The 19,200-nt window shown below is 44.9% G+C and overlaps 1 protein-coding gene across 9 annotated transcripts in view; it reads left to right on the top strand.

Annotated features, from left to right (window-relative positions):
- Nucleotides 1–5,362: 5,362 nt before the first annotated feature.
- ATG16L1 (autophagy related 16 like 1) overlaps nt 5,363–19,200 on the top strand; it is a 36,885-nt gene continuing 23,047 nt past the window's right edge. For 3 of the 9 annotated variants that reach the window (XM_057744890.1, XM_057744888.1, XM_057744887.1), the window contains exons 1-5: nt 5,391–5,641; nt 8,994–9,087; nt 13,212–13,317; nt 14,023–14,096; nt 14,948–15,199. In XM_057744890.1, the coding sequence (XP_057600873.1) occupies nt 5,527–5,641; nt 8,994–9,087; nt 13,212–13,317; nt 14,023–14,096; nt 14,948–15,199 (641 nt within the window). In that variant the 5' untranslated portion in view covers nt 5,391–5,526. Of the gene's footprint in view, nt 5,642–6,270; nt 6,360–8,993; nt 9,088–12,917; nt 13,025–13,211; nt 13,318–14,022; nt 14,097–14,947; nt 15,200–18,261; nt 18,328–19,200 lie in introns of those variants that run through there. The other 6 variants (XM_057744889.1, XM_057744886.1, XM_057744891.1 and 3 more) reach the window with 5 other exon arrangements.

Below are 19,200 nucleotides of genomic sequence, written 5' to 3'. Positions count from 1 at the left end.
CCCTAGTGTTTTCTTGGGCTTGTCTGCTGTATTAATCAAGATTCTTGGGAACTCCCTGGTGGTCCAGTGGTTAGGACTCTGCTCTTCCACTGCAGGGGACACGGGTTCGATCCCTGGTCTGGGAACCAAGATCCTGCAAGCTGTGTGGCGTGGCCAAAACAAACAAACAAACAAACAAAAATCAGGATTTGGGGGTGGCAAGAGAAAATAAAAACCCAGAGTAAAGCAACTTTAGTGAAACACAGGAATGTATTAGCTCATGTAACCATACTGAAAATAGGGCTGGGCTGCATTCAGGAGTGGCTGGAACCAGGGACACTAATGCCATCAGAATTCTTGGTTTCTCGTCTCCTCTTCTCCCTGTGTGTTTGCTCCACTTTTTTCAGGTTAAACTTTTCATGGACCTAGGAGGGGACATGGCCTCTAGCAGATCCCCATGCACAGCCTCACTTTCTAACTAAAGGAGAAAAAGGGCCCCTCTCTCCCAGATTCAGTCAAAAAATTCCTGTGGAGGACAGTGATTGGCAGAAAGGGATCCTATGCCCACCACTGGTACCAGTTTGTGGCACGAAGGGGCAGGGAAAAACCATGACTAGCCAGGAGGGTGGATGTGTTAATAAAAGGATGGGGGAGGGGAGCTAGACTTGTCCAACATTTACCTTCTTTTGGGAACCACGCTAGAAGACCACCCTGCCTCTTTGCCACATAGATTGTTAGACGTAGGCACCTGCTAGTCCAGCAGCCTCCTCTCACAGACATTGAGACCTGGGACTCGGAGATGCCGGCTTGGTCTGCTGCTGGCTTGCACTGTGGAGATGCTAGAGGGGCCATTTCTTCACCATCAGGGTGGGAGAACTGGGAAACAGAAAGAGCTGGACCACAAGACAAAGGATGAAGCAATTTACAGAGGGAAGCAGAGGCAAAGAGCTGAGCATTCTGACAGGATCTGCATCTGGGTTCCAGTCCAGCCACATCCCTACTGCAGGCTCGATGCAACACCCCGTATCCACATAACTTCCCCTTTCCCTTAAGGAAGCTTGAATTGCACTTCTATTGCTTGCAATCAAAAGCATTCTGATACTTTATCTCATCCTTAAAAAAAAAAAAAAAAGCCCAGCCAGAACCCTGATATCCTGATGTACAGCAGAGGGAAATATGGTTAAATGGCTGGGTTCCAGCACCAGCCTTCCTGGACTGAATCTGAGTTCTGCTCTTACTAACTCTGTGATATCAGACAAACTACTTGACCTCTGTCTGTCAGTTTCCTCATCTGCAAAAGAAAACACTAATGGTAACTATGTTGCAGTGTTCTGAGAATTAAAGAAGTTCATTGGTGTAGGGCACAGTGCCTGGCATGTAAAAATCACCCAATTAACATGAGGTATTATTCCTAGTAGAGGACAGTAGTGTCTGGGAGAAATTTTATCATCTTTTTAAAGAACAAAGAGGCAAACCAAGGGAGATAACTTCCCAGAGAGACACTCTCTCTCTCTAGCCAGCTTGCTAGACGTGCCATGTTGAATCCTCCAGCCACCATTCCAGACACTTGGCTGTCAGTTTATAGAAGGGATAACGAGGACTTTCTCTAACAAAGTGACTCTTTACTATAATGCTTGTATTGGGGTGCATGGATAAAACCCACGTCAGACAGTCATTTTTAAAATATGAAATCTAAGTGTCAACATACATATGGAGTGGGTGAGGAGAACTTCATAGGGTTTAGTCCACACGCACAGAGTCTTTATAATGAAAATGTCCTGTGGTATTTATTCATATGTGTGCAAACACAATAACACTAAAGAGAACAAAGAAAAGCCGAGGGGTAAAAATGTTAAGTGACACATGCCTGTAAGGGAGCATCATTAGCCTCAAAAAAGCAACTTTTGGAGGGATCATCAGTGTGTCTGAAAATCACTTGGATCCTTGGCTATCTTTTGGTTTACTCTAGCAGTCACCAGGTTTACTAGGTTACAGTAGACAGTTGACGCAGGAACACGGTTAACTCAGCTTACTTTCATTTTTAGTGATCTAATTTTGAGAAGATCTGAAAAGGAGTGGAAAGAAAAAATAAAGATCAAGAGCCATATTTTTTTCAACAGGAAATCATATTTTTAAAAAAGAATCAAAGCAAGAGAAAAAAAGCACAGAAGAGAATCAAAGCCCCTGGGCACTGCCTGCTGGCTGGCTCCTTTTTACTTTTGATTCCTTACATTCATAAACAATCACATTCAGATCCACCTTCCTGAAGAGTGAGCTCCTTGAGGTTAGGATCTTTGTCTCCAGGCAGTGCTTACCCTGTGCCTGACCCACCCTAGGACCCAACTGTTTGACCACTTGCAGATTGAAAGATAAAGGAAAGCTGGAGGACCAAAAGGGAAAGGACGGGAGTAAATAGGACAATTCTCGGAAGGTTGGACATGAGTTCCTCTGAACTGGAGCATCACTTCACATTTATCATACATCCATTACAGGCAGTCAGAATCCATTTCATAGATATTGCTTTCCAGCAAAACATGCTGAATCCTGTAGACATACAGTATTTATCAGAAAAAATAACAACTCTTCTTTAAGATCCGTCATTTGTCTCTGGAATACCCAGACAATCTCATTTCCTCCTCCCTCCTACTACTCATGCCCCCTCCAGCCACTCCCCTCAGGGTCCCAGGAACACATCTGAGGCACCATTGACTTTGCTCTTTGCCGGGATGCCTCTCTATGGGCTAACTTAGGAACTGATTTCAAATCATTTCAAATTATTCTGTTTAACGTATTCTAGTCGAGCCAAACTACGTCAGCAGAAACAGAAACTGCACAAGGAAGTGCAGTAGTTACAGCAGACACTAGAGTCAAACTGCCTGTGTTTGAACCCAGGTCTCACCAATAACTAGTCAGGTGTGCTCAGGCCAGTGACTTAACCCCTGCGTACCTCAGATTCCTCATATGTAAATGAGGATAAAGATGCTAACGGTAGCTAATAGCAACCTTACTGCGTAGGGTTGTTGGGAGGATTAAAAGAGTGACAATACATGAAATATTCAGAAGAGTGCGTGGCCCATAATGTTGTAAAAGTGTTCCTGCTTACTAGTTATCTCCCACAGAGCCTAGCACTCTGCTGAAAAAATGGTTTTATCAATAAATCTGTGTTTGTTTCTATAACTTCTTGTGTATAAAGCATAACTGTTAGAAAATGCATATAAGATATAGAAAATACATACAACAAAAGAACACCTGCAATGCTACTTCCCAGAGAAAATATTTTCATATATTCCATTCATTAATTAAACAATATTTACTGAGTACCTAGTGTATGAAAGATTTCACGCTCTTCCTGGAGATAAAATGATGAACAAAGACAGACACAGCTCTCGCTGTGCAGTTTACAGCCTGTGGCGGGGAGACACGCCTTAAGCAAATAATGATAAAATACATGAGAAGCTGCAACTGTGATAAACGCTACAACAAGAGGCACACGTGTCATAGGGATATCTGACCTAGTTGTGAAGGTCTGGTACTTGAAGGTTGTGAGGAAGTGAACACTGAGCTGATAATTAAGTCATAGGAATTAACTCAGAGAAGTTAGAAGGGAAGGGTTTGCCCAACAGAAGCACAGTAAATCCAAAGACCCTGCAGTGAGAGGGAGTGTGGTGAGCAGAAGAGAGGAGGGCCCACTGAGGCTGTAGTATGCACTAGACAAAGCTGGCCCGTTAGGGAGAGGGCAGACCTACAGAGCTTAGTATCCTTAGCTTAGAAATTATATTCTCTATTCATTCAACAAATTTTGTCTATGAGGATCCAGGGACATACTAATTTTACATCAATTAGATTTATATCATATATTCCTTTTATTATGAGCTTTTTTTGAACAATAAATATACAGTAATTTAACTCTCATGGTGGAAATATATTTTTTTTCCCCAACCCGCCATTATTACTAACAATGCTGTGACAGTTTTCTCTTTGTGGGCATTTGTCCAAATATTTGTTGACGTACATTCCTGTAAAAGGAATTGCTTGTTCTGCAAATTTGTTAACACATTTTAATTATAATCTTGTCTGGGAAATCAGCATATTCAACTGTCCAGATTTGATGCTAGGCTCTTTTGAGGTTGGTACTTGTTCCATTTAGAGGCATTCTTGGTGACTTTCAGAACCTGCTTCTTCATTTGCTCAGGCATGTGAGGAAGTCCCTTCTACTTCTGATCCCCATGGGTCTTCCCCACAAATTCAGATCACTCAGTACCAGCTGCCAACCAAGTATCTTTACAGCTCTAGAAGCCTGACTGTCCTACTCCTGGGCTCCACAGGGGGAGGAAAGGCTTTCTTATCTGTCTGTGAAGGATCTTCTCTGGACTTGAGACACAATGAAAGAGAAGACAGTTTCTGACATTCCTTTCCTCTCCTCTGCCTCCTACTTTGTCCGGTTCCATCTTCATGCAATAAATTCACTACCTTGTTAAAGGCAGATGGAGCTCAGATGATTCTACTACAGACCAAGGTTTTCCATTCTACTGAGTTGACAAACGTCATCTTCTCCTGAGTCTGTGTCTTTCATCTCCCATTTTCATCTACTGGCAAACTGTCCTTTTTTCTCTTTCAGAATCCTGTTTGTATCCCAACCCTTAAATGACCCTCTAAGGACCCATTTATTGTTAGGCCATAGATGATTTCTAGGCTTCTAATGAGTAACACTGCTAATCTATTCACATTTTCTTTAGCTGTTCTTTGCATTCCATTTCTTCATTGCAAGAAAAGAAGAAAAAACTTTCTCCCAAGGTCAATGGGATGCTCTTGCTAAAGCAATGAAATTTTGGTTAGGACTTTGAAGGATACCGAATGTCTAGGTAAAGTTAGCCTTACTACGTTCAGGCACAGTGTGAATTGCATTATGTAGATTATTACTTTTAATCCTCACGACAATCCTGTTAGATAGTTATCATTTCTTCCCGGTTTAGGGACCTACTCCATTTACAGATTAGGAAACTGAGGCTTAGGGAGGTTGTTACTCATCTATAATCACACAGCTACTATTTGGGGGGTTTACTCCTGCCTGTAAACTGACACGAAGTAAAGGGAGGCAGGCTAAGAAAGAAAATATAAAACGAGGAAATGGAAGCAAAGGAAACAGCGAGTGGGCGGAAACCGCCCTTTTACCGTTTCCTTCCCCCAGCCCGGACGCCACAGAGCCGATGCTCCAACATACCCCGCACGCCCCCCAGCGGCCGCATCGTTACCGCCGGCACTTCCGGCCTCTGGAAGGTGTCATCAGCCAGCGCCCTGAGTCGGCGCCGAACACGTGCGTGCGTGCGGCGTAAGACGTCGGATGAGGAGGCGGGCTTTCCGGCTCTGTCCGAAGCCATTTCCGTCAGGAACCGGAAGTCCGTCTTGGATGGCATCGGCGGCGGCCTCTGCGTGGAGCTGATCTCAGGGGCTGCGCCTTCCCGCGCCCGCTGGTTGCCTCATGGTGCGGGCCGCGGCCGCCAGCCCCGGTTCGGATCGGCGGCGCTAAGGCGCCGGGCAGCAAGCGACATGGCGTCGGGCCTCCGCGCCGCCGTCTTTCCGCGCTGGAAGCGCCATATCTCGGAGGAGCTGAGGCGCCGGGACCGGCTGCAGAGGCAGGCGTTCGAAGAGATCATCCTGCAGTGTGAGCGGCCCGCGGGCCCCGGGGGCGGGCGGGCGGACCCCGCCGAAGCACGCGGGGCGCCAGCGGGACCTCGAGGCCAAGCCCGCCGCGCGCCTTGCAGCCGCCCCGGTACCCAGCGCCTTAGACGCCCCACGCGGTTTTAGATCTCTACCCTCTACCTCTTTTCGCTTTATTCTTGGGTGTGACTGTGGAGGGTTTCCCTGTTAAGTTGGGTATTCTGTATGAGCAGGCACCGTTCATGTTTGTGTCCATAAATCCCAGAAGTTCACACAATGCATGTGTATTTAAACAGGCAGGTGCCAGAAACATCCTGTTTCAGACATCGTGTCTTACTGAAACGGGCACTGACTTTAAGCATTAATTCGCGCTATTAACGTCGTCTTCCGAGTGTCATGAAGTGTTTACCTTTCATTCCTGAAGACCTTGTTGTTCTTACTACACCTTGGTGTTCTTTGACTATCACACATCTTGAGACTTAACATACGTTTTAGTTGGGACATCATAGGCTTTACTGTTACTGAAAACTTCGATATGAAAGAGGTGGCCCACACCCACCCCCGCAGCTGCAATTGGAGTAATGTTTGTGCCCTTGGATGCCTTCTAATGAGCATTTCCTTGCCCACCCCCAGCCCCTGCGCCGCATTTTACCATAACCGATGACACATTTGGCAGAAGAAAGGGGCATTCTTCGGACCTCTGGTTCCATCTACCCCTTGAAGTAAGCCTGCAAGTCTCAAATTATGTTAACGATGAGGTTCGGTGTAATAGTAGTCACCCTTTATAGAACTGTGACTGTGTTAATTTGTGGTTCTTTAACTTAGCTGCACATTAGGATCAGGTGGGGATCTTTTAAAAATTACAAAGCCCAGGCCACATCCCAGACCACCTAAAGCGCAGTGATAAAGCTGGGACAAAGGTGTTGGTGTTTCTTGATGATCCCCATGTAATTCTAAGGTACAGACAAGCTTCAGGGCTGTGGTAAATATTAGGCATGTGTCGTTTCACTTTATCTTTCCAGTGAAAGTTCTGTGAAGCAGGTCCTGTTGCCCTTTATACAAATGAGGAAACAGACTGAGGGAGATCAGGCAGTTTATCTGGGGAGGCACAGCAGGTTAATGGTAGGGCCTGGATTTGGACACAAACTTGATGGCTCTTGACTTTTTGGCACTTTTGCTTTTCTCACTGGGTTCCCCAAGAAATGGCCTTCCTTGCTTTCACTGAGCCCATCCTCTTAACTAAAATGGGGAGGAAAGGGAGAGTACGGATGTGCCTCTCTTGTGCTCATTTCCTACACTCTGAGAGACTGGCAGCCCAGCGCTGTTCAGAAAGCCAGAAGCACAGGAAACTCAAATGTGATTCCTCATGGGTTACGTAAATTCAAGTCATCAGGTGTTTCGTCAGATGCTTATTCTTTAAAAGCTAAGACACGTTGATAGTCAAATTGGGTTGGAGGTCTGACTACACTCCCCTTACTAGCCTCACTTACCTGAGTTAGATTTGCTGTCTCTATAAAATAGGGGTGAAGCTTGCCTTGCCTGCTTCATAAATACAATGGTGGGCATATAAGTGCTTTGAAAGCCATCTACATAATTGTCTATAAATGGAAGGTGCTTGTAATCACATTGACACAATTGAATGTTTTTCTGCACTTTGAAAATGGACATCTTGAAGAGGGTGGAGGATGTCGGAGGAAGGTCAGAAAGACAGGTCAGTCCTGGAGAGGGAACACGTCTTAAAACAGCTATAGGGAGCAATGCATGTGGGGGGCGGGGTGGGGGGTAAGAGGGCAAGACAACCTTGGCCTGTTAAAATCTTCAGTTTAGGCAGGGGATTGATGTTTGGGAGAGCACTTCTAGCTTGACTTTGGAACAGCCGCACTCTTCATTCCCTGCTTCCCAAAGTAGTCAGCTGGAGTTTCCTGTTCACCCGTGCCTCTGAGCCTGAAGAGAAAGATGAAAAGAGGCTATGGAGACAGTGGGTGGCTTCCCTCCCTCTCCATCCTGCTCTTGAGTGAGAGGAACTTTTAGGAAGGATCCGCCTTGAAAACCTCATGTCCTTTGAAACACCCAATATCACAGGACATCCAGCTGTAATATTTTGAAGATCTTATTAGAGCCTTTGACACTGGTGAACATTCAAGGTTGGAATCACTTCCCTCTTCTGTTGAGCTAATTTATTAAATTGATATGGATGAAGGTAACGTTTCTGTTTCTGCCCAGGGTTTCCATTTTCAGATACCAAGAAGTAGGACTCAATGCTTTAAGAGGGAGGATAAGCCATTCTAACAGAAATAGTCACTAGCATAAACCCTATCCAACTTTTGCTGTGGAGAGCTCTAATCTCAGATGTTTGGGGTTTGCGAAAGCCCCCATCAGGTGGGGGGTTTCTAGAAGTTTCCCATGGTCACTTTCTTGTTCCGCTTAGTGCACCCCCTTCTACTTCTGATGTCAGTGGCCCCCTGTGTGCATGTCATTTCTAACCCTGACTTTTCTTTGGAGTTCCTGCACTGTGTTCCCTGTCACATTTATTGCGTTCCGAGAACAACTTTTCTTCCTTGAGCTCTCTGCTCCTGTGTTCCCCGTCATGTTAGGATCCTGCATCCAGTTGGCCAAGCAGAGAACCTCAGAATAACCTTTGACTTCTTACTAATTGATATCTGTTCATGTCACTGCCTGCTTTCAAAGTCTGTTTCACCATTGCCAGTAAGGAGAGGTCTGAGTTTCTCATCCTGCTTTCTCGTGTGTTGTTGCTTTTATTTCTAGCCACTTAGTAGACCACTCTCTAGACCTTCTGCTTGGACTGTCTGCCATCTTCACTTGTGAAACCATCTGAAAAAATGAGTAAAAGCTCCCTCTTCCTTTTTATACTTGACCTCCACCCCACCCCATTACACTTTTTTAGCTCCTTGAAGTCAGGGCCTCTGGTTTGTGTTTGTATCCCTAGTACCCTGATCTAAATTTAAATTTTCCAAATATAATAGTAAAGTTTTCCTCTGTTACTTAGAGGTGCCTAGCACTTCATTTTTGCATTGTGCTTTGGTATGTTTGTTTCCTCTTCCCAAGGTAGAAACAGGTAGCTGTGGGAGTAGAAAGTGTGAGCATGGGGGCGTTTTGGGAGTGGGTTTTCACAGGCTCCTTGTCTGGGCTGCCTGTGCTTGCGCCAGGAAATGTCTAAGGAGTTTAGACAATTGCTTTCATCGGTGACAAAGTACAGAGCCTAAGTACTTCGATATCTCATAAAAGTGAAACCTACCCAGTCACCGTTGGGTTGTTTTTTTTTGGTCCAAATCTTTAGAAGATATTAAGTAGTAATAAAGCATACATAGGTTATAAATTTTTTTTTTCTTTGTTAGATAACAAGTTGCTGGAAAAGTCAGATCTTCATTCGGTGCTGGCCCATAAGCTGCAAGCTGAAAAGCATGACATACCAAACAGGCATGAGATAAGGTATTTCAAAACTATCTTGTGTTATTTGTGTCTCCTTTTTAATTGAAATTTGTTTCAGTTCAGTTGTCACTTCTCTTATTTTGAAACAAACCAAGTACTATGTTTGTGCTCCAGTTTTTGTCAGTTCCTTTCAAATAAAAACTTCTGAAGCCAAATAACTATATAACTGTGTTTTTTTGGTTTTCTGGGGGTGTTTTTGTTTGTTTTGAAGTTTGTACCTACCCTCCTAGAAGGCTCATCATCAGTATGATGTGAGCTTGAGAAATTGCTTAAAGCGAGTAACCAGGCCAGTTCCTCCTCTAGCTTACCAGGGTTCACTTTTTCTAAATAATCAGACAAGTAAGCATTCTTGAGCAGATTTACATAGATCTCGTTAATACAGGATTGACTGGCCTGTAAACATAAGCAGTACAGGTCTATGTGATCCTTTTTAGTTAAGTATTGCTTTATTCAGTATGTGAGTATTTGTTCACTTTGGGGAGTTTGGTATCTTTACTTGGGTCATCTACATAAATTATCTCTTTCTGAGGGTCGTGGTCCAAAAAAAATCCTGAAAGCCATACTTCATCAGAGCACCTTAAGTGGAATCATTCTAGAGTCTCACTGTCCTCCTTTTCCATTTGTTCATCACATTTGCATATTAAATTTTGTGGTTTGTATGGGAATAGTGTCTATTGCTCTAAAATCTACATGCTCTTTTTCATATCAGTTAACATTTAGTAATTGTAAAAGCAAAGTTGATGGTAATTTAGGGTTTTAGGAGAAAACTGGAAATGTTAAGTGTAGCTTATTTCATTTACTCCTGTAGCCATATCTGCCATCTGTGTTTCCTCATCTGGCAAGATGGTCTCCAGATAGACTGGAATGGAGAGAAGAACAGATGGCCCGGCCTAGGTTCCATTTTTGCTTAGGAACAGTTCAGGAGGTCGTGCCAAGCTGTGGTCCTGGGAGGCCTTCTGCAGTATTTAAAATATTAGTTGCTGTGTTCTGGTTAAATTTCAGTGTAAAGAATCCATTTCACCTCTTTTTCATCTAAATTCAGTCAACTGGAAACTCGAAACATTTTATTTCTATCTGGTTAGACCCTTGGTGACTATATTTCTGCATCCTTTATCTGTCAGCCAAATGCATTTGCTTGGAAAGGTACTGTACATAAATTTACAACATTCTTTTAACTGAGTATCACTGGGGTGGCCATTTAATTGGAGGTCTGTCCTTTCCTGCAGACTTGTGTTCATAATCAGGCCTCCCCTTGACCGCCTCGTTTCTATTAACAGTGCTCTTGTTTTCCACAAGTCAGCTATGACTCCTTTTTCCCTGCGTGTCCTGCCCCTCCCCCTCCCCCTCTGCAGTCACCCGGGCCTGTTGATTCTTTCCCCAGTGTCCTGTGCATCTGCCCCTTGGTTTGCATTTGTGAGCCGCCGCCTGCATTGCTTATGTGTGCTTCTCAAGACTATGGCAGGGGTCTCGTTCACTGAGACATTTGGGGGCTGCAGTGTGGGCCAGGCACTGGGATACAGAGATGAATAAGCAGAGTCCTTGTTCACAAGGACCTGAGCCTAGTGGGGGAGAGTAACTCAGGGAGGTGTGTGCCAGTAGGATACAGGTGTTCACAGAAGATGGGGATCTAATTGGTTATTGTCTCTTCTGGGCTCTCAAAGTCCTGTCCATCCTGTTCTAGTTAATCTTAAAACACACTGTGCTTAAAAAACCTTATCTCATCAATTATCTGGCTCCCCTTTTAAGTGTTTTAATCCTTTTGCTCCCTGAATAGATTAAAGTGAAACTCTTCCCTGGGAAATAGTTGATTCTAGCAGTTTTCTAAGTATGCTTGCTAGACTGCAGCCTCAGAAATTTGTTAGAAATGCAAAATGTTGGGCCTCATCCCAGACCTCCTGTTTCAGAAACTCTAGGGCGGGGGCCCAGTCTTATTTTAAGAAACCTCTAGGTGGTTCTGATGACCTCTAGCATATAAGAACCACTGCTTTAGTGGCTATTCAGTCCTTGGGAACTATCCCGAGGCACCTGAGAGCATGTTGGAAATGCAGATTATTGACCCTGTTCTTCGACAACCTGATGGATTGTTCTGGGATGGGGCCCAGGAATCTGTTAAAACCTGCTCTCTAGGTGATTTGACTTCTGTTGTGAATAAAATTGGAAGTGGTAAAGGGCTTTGAGCAGAGGAATAAGGGCCCTGCATCCTTGCCTTTGGCTCGGGAATCTCTTCTGTAGAATGCCAGTTCCTTGGAAGAAGGGACTAGTTTTATGTTTTGCATATTTCACATTGCTTTGCCTTAAAATAAGGGGCTTTGATAAAAATTATTTCTTATCCTTGTAATCTCCACATTCAGTCAGTCCCCCAGGCCTGTTGCTGCTCCTGCCTAATTTAAGGTGGTTTCTTGTAAAGTGGTATGTGCCACTTTCTGGTCTCTTGGCTTCTACTTCACAGGCTAAGATTTGGGAAGCACTGCGTTGCCTCAAAGAATGCAGTATTAGTGTGTCTTAGAACACGTAAGAAAAATGCTGTTAGAGATGGAGGGTGAATCTAGGAGGGAGCATCATTCTGCTCCCTTTCCCCTCTCTATTTCTTATTGGTCATTGGGAGGAGATAGTCCCCCCTGCACCTCCTTCAGATGGTGTCATCCTTGTTTGCCAGCCTTCTTCCTTTTCTCCATCTGTGCACTTTCCCTGGGCAGTGGTTTCAACTGCTCACTGTAGTCTGATAATTTACATCTGTAGCTCCAGCCGAGACCCCTCTCTTGCATCACAAATCCACAATTCTGGTCATCTGCTGCTATTTCTGAGATAGTGTGCAGACATCTGCAAGCTTTCCCAAACTCCACTGACTCTGGGGTGGCGTGAGCTCGGTCCATGCCTTCAGATGCATCTGTTTGCTGACAGCTTCTACCTGTCAGCGTGGTGTCCACGGTGAACTCACTCTTCAGTCTCCCCCGGCCTCCTCACCCAGTCCTTCCACCTGAGTAGGTGACGTCCATCTTTGATCAGCTGCTCAGGCCAAAAGCCTTGGAGTCATCCTCGACTCCTATCTTTCTCTCATTCCCCACATCCAGTTCAAAGGCAGGCCTGCAGTCTCTCTCCAGGGTGGACCTAGCTGGGGTCTGACCACATCTCACTGCCTCTGCTGCTGTCCCTTGTCCTGATCTGCACTCTTGAGTCTGGAATATATCAAAGCTTGCTAACTGGTCTCCCTGTTTCTGCCATTGCTCCACTGCAGTCTGCTCTCTACCCAGCAACCATAGCTGTCCTTTTAAAACATAAGTCATTCCTCTGCTCAGAAACCTCAGTGGCTTCCAGTCACGCGCAGGAAAAGCCAGTCCTCAGGGGCCTGCAAGGCACTGCATGGCCTCCCCGCTCCTCCCTGACCCATCGCCTGCACCCCCTGCCCCAGGGGCTGCAGTCACACGTGCCCCTGAGGAGCCCGCTGTGCCACCACCTGCAGCCTCTCCAACACTTGCTGTTCCCTCCGCTCACAGGGCCCTGCCCCTGGGCCCACGTGGCTTGTTCCCCCTTTTCCAGTCTCCAGTCATGTGTCATCTCTCGGGATCCCTTTGATTACCCCATGTGCAACAGGAACCCTGTCACTCTGTTCCCTTCTTCACCCTGCTTAGTTTTTCTTCACAGCACATCTGACCACCTGACTCTGTCCATCTACTCGTTTGGTGTCTGTCTGCTCTTAGCTGATTGCAGCGGCATGAGAGCAGAGCTTCACATGCCCTGCCTTCTCCCTGCCCCCAGAGCAGTGCCTGGCACAGAACAGGCACTCAGATGCTTGTTGAGTGAGTGTACCTCGTTGTCGCCTCCCTGTTTACCTGAACTTCATTCCAGAGCCCTTCCTTTATTCCTGAAGTTGCTGGTGGTTTGAGTTGTGGTTGGTTGGTTTCATCCTGTGTCTCACATCTCCTACTTTCTACTTCAGGTCTGTAGTGACTTATAACTCCATGGCCTGGAGAATTGCACAGCTTTATTGGCTATGTTGTCATGTACAGGTTTGAGATTCTAAAGTACTGTTCCAGTGCCTGATTGAAGGGATCTGGCGTCTGATTTTTTCTCTTTCTTCCCTCTTTCTTGCATGCTCTCTTCATCTGCCTGGTTGGGGCGTTTAGTCCCGGACATGATGGCACGTGGAGTGATAGTCAGCTGCAGGAAATGGCCCAGCTGAGGATTAAACACCAAGAAGAGCTGACTGAGTTACACAAGAAACGTGGGGAGGTAAGGATAGCTCCTCCCCTTGTCCGTCTGTTGGGGGGTGGGGGTACAGGCAGGCACTTCCACTGGAGTTTGCAGCCATCCTGGCGACGTATGGGACCCCCAGCTCTGTCTGTGGGAATGACACAACAGGAAGGACGTGAGACCTCTGTCAGCAGGGGGGCAAGCCCTTGAGGTAACTACCAGGTTGTCATGCTCCAAGGTGGCATGAAGGTACAAGTGGAGAAACATAAAAAGAAAGACGCTTACTCCTTAGTTGACTGAAAGTCTTACTAAAAGCGTGAACCCTGCAATTTCAGAAAAATTCATTAGGAAGAATCAGTTCCTGGGCTGTGTTTACCCTGGGTGGTAATCTAATGGCAAGTTATAAAAAAAGTATAATTTAACATCACTTCAGCTGACTTGATTATTTTATCAGTTAAAGAGTGGGGAAAGGTAGCCGGGCTGGAGGGTAGACAGGCATCCTAAGCAGGAACTGGCAGGCACGGTGCTCATGTACCCAAGGCTGCCTCAACAGGGAGAGCACACACCGTGCCCGTAAGCAGCCCCATCGGCCCTCCTCCTCTCGGCCACCCAGCTCGTTTCTTCCTGGTGCTTTGACCCAACCCCACAGGCATCTGTGTTTTCTTTAAAATACCCCACTATTATTAGTTTCCAACCGAGGTCCTAAAATCTCTTGTTTATGAAAGTGTTCTTCTTTACCCCCAGTTAGCTCAGTTGGTGATTGACCTGAATAACCAGATGCAGCAGAAGGACAAGGAGATGCAGATGAATGAAGCAAAGTGAGTAGAGACCACGCCCCCTTCAGGACTGGTCGTGGGATCACACTTCCTGTTTCACTGCACTCTTGTGAGCAGGGCAGTGGTGATGGGTGGCAAACAATGGACTTAGCACAAGTTTCATTTCTGTGCATACGTATCCTTGGATCCTTTTCTACTGTTTGAGGATGGAAAAGGTGAAAAGAATGCCCTCAGTCTCCAGAGTCCCAGCACATCCCTGAGAAGTAAGCTTGGTTCTTGGAGATGTCCCTGAGGCAATCACACTTCTCCCACACTGCCCACTGCATATGGGAGCGGGTATCTCCTGTAGGGGGGTAGGGCCAAGATAGCCAAGTGCCTGGCCCTCGGGAACAGGCGCGAGTTTGTGGGCAGGGCTATTTTTGATCTGGGAGAAGCCTGCCAGACAAGATAAACAGAGATTCCAAATCCTGGGATCTTTGAGCTGTAGGGGAGCCTGGGTTTCATCTGTGCCTTTTCCCTTACTCTGCAGAGAGGGCTCTCTAGAGGCTTAGAAAGGTGGGGAGCCTGCTCAGGCATTCTCACTCAGAGAGCGATAGAGCCAGTGGAATGCACAAGATACCCAGCCTCCTTCCAAGCTCCCATAACCACTGTATTTCAGCGTCAGAAGCTCCCTTTTCCTTCCCATCCTGTTTCTCTGAAAGATCCTTTAACTGGTCATTCGTAGTCTGGATGAATTTTGCCCTAGGTGTTTCCTCTCCATTCATGGGATTGTCCTGTAAACCACTGGGGCTGGGCTTGGCCCAGCAAGGTGCCTGCTGTGATGGCTGAGGTCATTGCTGGTGCCCAGGCTCACACAGCTCTTGTGCAGTATCGCTCTCCTGGCGTGCTTTCAGAATTGCAGAATGTTTGCAAACCATCTCTGACCTGGAGACTGAGTGCCTGGAACTCCACACTAAGCTTCAGGACCTCGAAAGAGTCAACCAGACCCTGAAGGATGAGTATGACGCCCTGCAGATCACTTTCACTGCCCTGGAGGAGAAACTGAGGAAGACTACTGAGGAGAACCAGGAGCTGGTCACCAGATGGATGGCCGAGAAAGCCCAGGAAGCTAATCGCCTAAATGCAGAGAATGAAAAGGACTCGAGGTAGGAGATGAATCCAGTTAGTGATTTCCATTGTTAGTAAAGCAGAACCTAGTTCTTAGAAAGAAAGAAACCAACCTGGCAGCTCTAACCACAGGGTGGGGGCACCAGGAAACACTAACAAAATTAGAAATAGCAGTGGTAGATATGAAAGAGATTTGCATTTATAAGAACATTTACAGCTGAGCAAAGGATTACCTCCCAAAAGGGCTTCCGCCCATTACTGTTTTTGCCAGTGAATTCTTTCCGTGTCTCAAGAAGGAAAGCTAATTCTTGAACAATATAAATTAAACCAGAATTAGAAAAAGCTTAGAATCCACTGCTCCCGCCCCCCCTTTTGTAAAACTATTCCAACCCATACCAAAAATTCTGATCTTGCTAGTGTACCAGAAGACTGGGGGCCAACCTCACTAGTAATAAGAGTTTAGAAGATTAGAACATCTGATTTTAAATCCCTACATCAGTAGTTTAGAATTTGAAAAGATTATTGTAGTTAGTCTAAAAGAATGAATACATGAAATAGGAAAGAGCCTTAAAGAGTAACAAAGAACCCTAATCCAACCAAATAATATATGCAAAAAGATTTTGAAATCTGTGTGAAAATAGAAACCAAAGGGTAGAAGTAAAAAATGTTACTCTCTGCTGTTTTATGAAAAATTCCTAAATAGGAGTATTGGAGGACTTGTAAACATTAAAAGTAATGGTAGTAAAGAACAGACTGTATAAAAATTGTGGGTTTCTTAACATCAAAGAAAGTAAAACAAGCAAATAGGGTATGCTTTTAGTATGAACAGGTGAGCATTCAGGCAGGTGGATGTAAAGCATAGATAGTTCATAAAAGAAGTGGAGGAGCTCGGTGAATCTGGTGAAAAGGATTGTTGGGAGGAAGGTGAGATGGGAAGGCTGTTTCTCCAACCTCCTGGAGGGCCCTGCAGCTGGCGGGCACCTGAAATGGTTCCCACTTGTTGGACTTCATCCTGAGTGATGAGACTCATTCACAAATACGATTTTATGATAGTCTGTTGTGCACAGTAGTGAAAAATTAGACGCAGTATATCCCTTGGGGGGAAAGAAATTGTGATATTTTCATACAGTGGGATTTTGCAAAGTCTTTTAAAAATATGTACACTTCTTAAGTTTGTATCGAGAAAAAGTGAGCTGTCCTTTTTGTATTCTTTCTGTCTCACGTTTAAGTAAAATTGTGTGGCTTATACATGGAGCTCTTAGGCAGCTTAGGGGTGGTGAGGACACCAGGGTTCCCTGGAAGTTGTTACGCTTCAGGTTGAGAACCTGCTTGAGGGAGAAGTGGGCAGGCGTGTGGTTATGCAGAGGGAGAGCCCTTGATCATCACAGTGGGCAAGGGAACAACCCTAAGTTTCTAGTGAAAATGGGGTGTGAGGCACATCACATACCTGCCCTTGTTCTGTCCTTTGGCGTGTCTTCCTAGGAATATGCCCTTGCACGTATTACCATCTGATTGCACATGTGGGGCCTGGGGATTCTTTTCATTACTTGACTCAGCTAGTTCCTCCTTCTTAGAAGCCTTCCCCCCCTTCCTGCCAGTTTCCCAGATTAGATGTCCTTCCTCTTCTAGCAGCTTTTGTTTACCTGAGTTATAATGGAGCGCTGTTTTGAAATAGCTGCTTGTGCTCTGCCTCCCTTGCTAGGCTGGGGTGTGTCCCCACAGGCAGGCAGGGTGGCTGCTGTGTAAGATGCTGTCAGCACTAAAGGAGAACGTTTCCTGTTGGCTGTTCTAATGAAGGCCGGACTGCGGGTGTTTTCTTCTCCCTGTGACTCCAGCTCTGTCCTTTACCCACTCCTTGCAGACAGGTGCCTTTCCTTTAGAAGAGTGTTACCGCACACCAAGATTCTGCTTTTCCCTCAGAGATAGTTTATAGGTCATCTATTCCAGCTAAAAAAATTTGTTAACCTGTAATTTTTGTCACTTGTCCTGTAAAACTGACTCTTCATCTTCCAGGTATAAGGTTAAGAGTGTAAGGCACTTTTTCAAGCTACAGCCCATCCCGTCCCAGATTCTGATGTGCCATCTACAGGACTCTGCCCTGCTTTGATAATTATCACTATGGTAGAAACGTTTTTAAAAATTTAGAAAAACTTTTTTTTTTAATTTAGAAAAATTTAAAATTTTACGGTTCAGAAATTTAAAATTCTAAATTTTACAGTTTAGAAAAGTTCTTTTTAAAAACTTTCTTTAAAATTTAGAAAAATTTTTAGAAATTCCAGCAGAGCTCTTAACCCGAGCCCAGTAGCAGTGCTAGAGTTCTGGGTTAAGGGTCCTGCACAGTGAGGGCAAAACCAGATAGAGGTGAAATTGCCATGGAGAAAAGAGGGAGGCCAAGGTTTAAAGGTTAGGAAGCTCCTGTATTCAGAACTTGGGAAGGAAAGACAAAAATGATTGAGAAGGGGCGAGAGTGGAAGCGACTGCTGACCGCATTAAAATCTTGCCACAGCCAGGACTTGTGTGTCCAGCCCTAGTAAATTGAAGCCCTGTACATTTTGATGGCTCAGGAATCTCACTATACCTCAGTTTCCTTGTCTGTAAAATGGGAATCATGGTACTTAACCTCAAAGTTTGTTATGTGTTAAATGAGTTAAGTTCTATAAAATAATAAAACCGTGCCGGGTACAAGTAAATTATTATTATTATTCATGCTCTTGATATGTTAGTGTGAGACCGTTTACTGCAGAAAACTAAGTCTCAGCCATGACTAACCCTGGATAAACCTGATGCATGTTTCTGTCCTGAGAGGCCCTGGGTCCTGCCAGGCAGGCTTTTCCCTTGCTGGTTCACTGCTTTCTCTAAGAACTTAATCCCTTGTGGGGGATTGCTCTGAAATCCATTATAACGGGATCCTTACTGAAATTACAGGAGTGGGTTTTTGGGACTTCGGGTATTTTTGCCCAGGGTAGTTGTTACTTTAAGTGCAGTGAATATTCAGATATGTTACTAGTAGCCTTTTGAGAGCCATAACCCCATGCTTTCTTCCAGTAGATATAAATAGGGGCCTTTTTTTTTTTTTTTTTTTTGTGTGTGTGTGTGATAGGAGGCGGCAAGCCCGGCTGCAGAAGGAGCTTGCAGAAGCAGCAAAGGAACCTCTGCCAGTTGAGCAGTGAGTAGAGATGCACACATCAAAACGATGCTCTTACTAACTTGATTTGCTCTTTTGAAATAGTTTTATAATATTTTATTTTTATAAAACCATTTTACACATTGTGGAAAGAGAACTGAAAGGCTTAGGGCAGAAAATAAAAAAACACCCATTACCTTCCAGAAAGTCGTTCCAGTTTATACTCATTAGCTGTGTGTGAATTCTGACTTCCTCCAGCATTAACCAGTGACAGCCACGCTGTTTTCCTGTTGACACTTTGACCCGTCTCCTACCTCCGTTGGGGCTGGACTGCGGTTCTGTCTCTCGCTGTCTTCTTGGTTTGTGGCTTCAGGTGGAGTTTGGGCAAACCTTTGAAGCTTAAGTAAAAATTAGGATCTCCTGGAACAAAAGGAATTGAGTCAATACAGAGTTTTTCCTAATCTGGAGTTGGATGGAGGGTCTCCCTTGAGATTTAAAGCTTTGTTTTAAGAGTGGTGGATATTTTAGTGACTAAATTCCCTTTTCTCTGGTTCAGGATATGGGGGTTTTTTTCCCCTTGCTGAAATAGATTCTGAAATATAGTATTAGAATTACGATCCTCTATTTTTTTTAAATGTCAGTCGCTTCCTTATAAATGGAGGGGAGTGGTTTAAATTGTGTCAGGAGTCGTCTGCCAGACAAAGGTCTTGATTTATAAGAAAACAAATCTCATACCAAGCCTTTGCCTTAGATGTAGCATCTGTGCATAATTTCTGTACTCTTACATGTGGAAAATGAAACTCAGGTATATTTGCCCAAAGCTACAAAGTAGCTAAATAATTGACCTGGAAATGAGATTTGGTTCCTTAAAAATAACAGCTATGAAAGCCATCATTTGTCTGCCCCCTGTTGGCC

This window comes from Hippopotamus amphibius, chromosome 8, assembly GCF_030028045.1.
Source record: "Hippopotamus amphibius kiboko isolate mHipAmp2 chromosome 8, mHipAmp2.hap2, whole genome shotgun sequence".
Taxonomy (NCBI): domain Eukaryota; kingdom Metazoa; phylum Chordata; class Mammalia; order Artiodactyla; family Hippopotamidae; genus Hippopotamus; species Hippopotamus amphibius.
The sequence above is the reverse complement of the archived record's forward strand: the minus strand, read 5'-3'. Positions and strand labels throughout refer to the sequence as shown.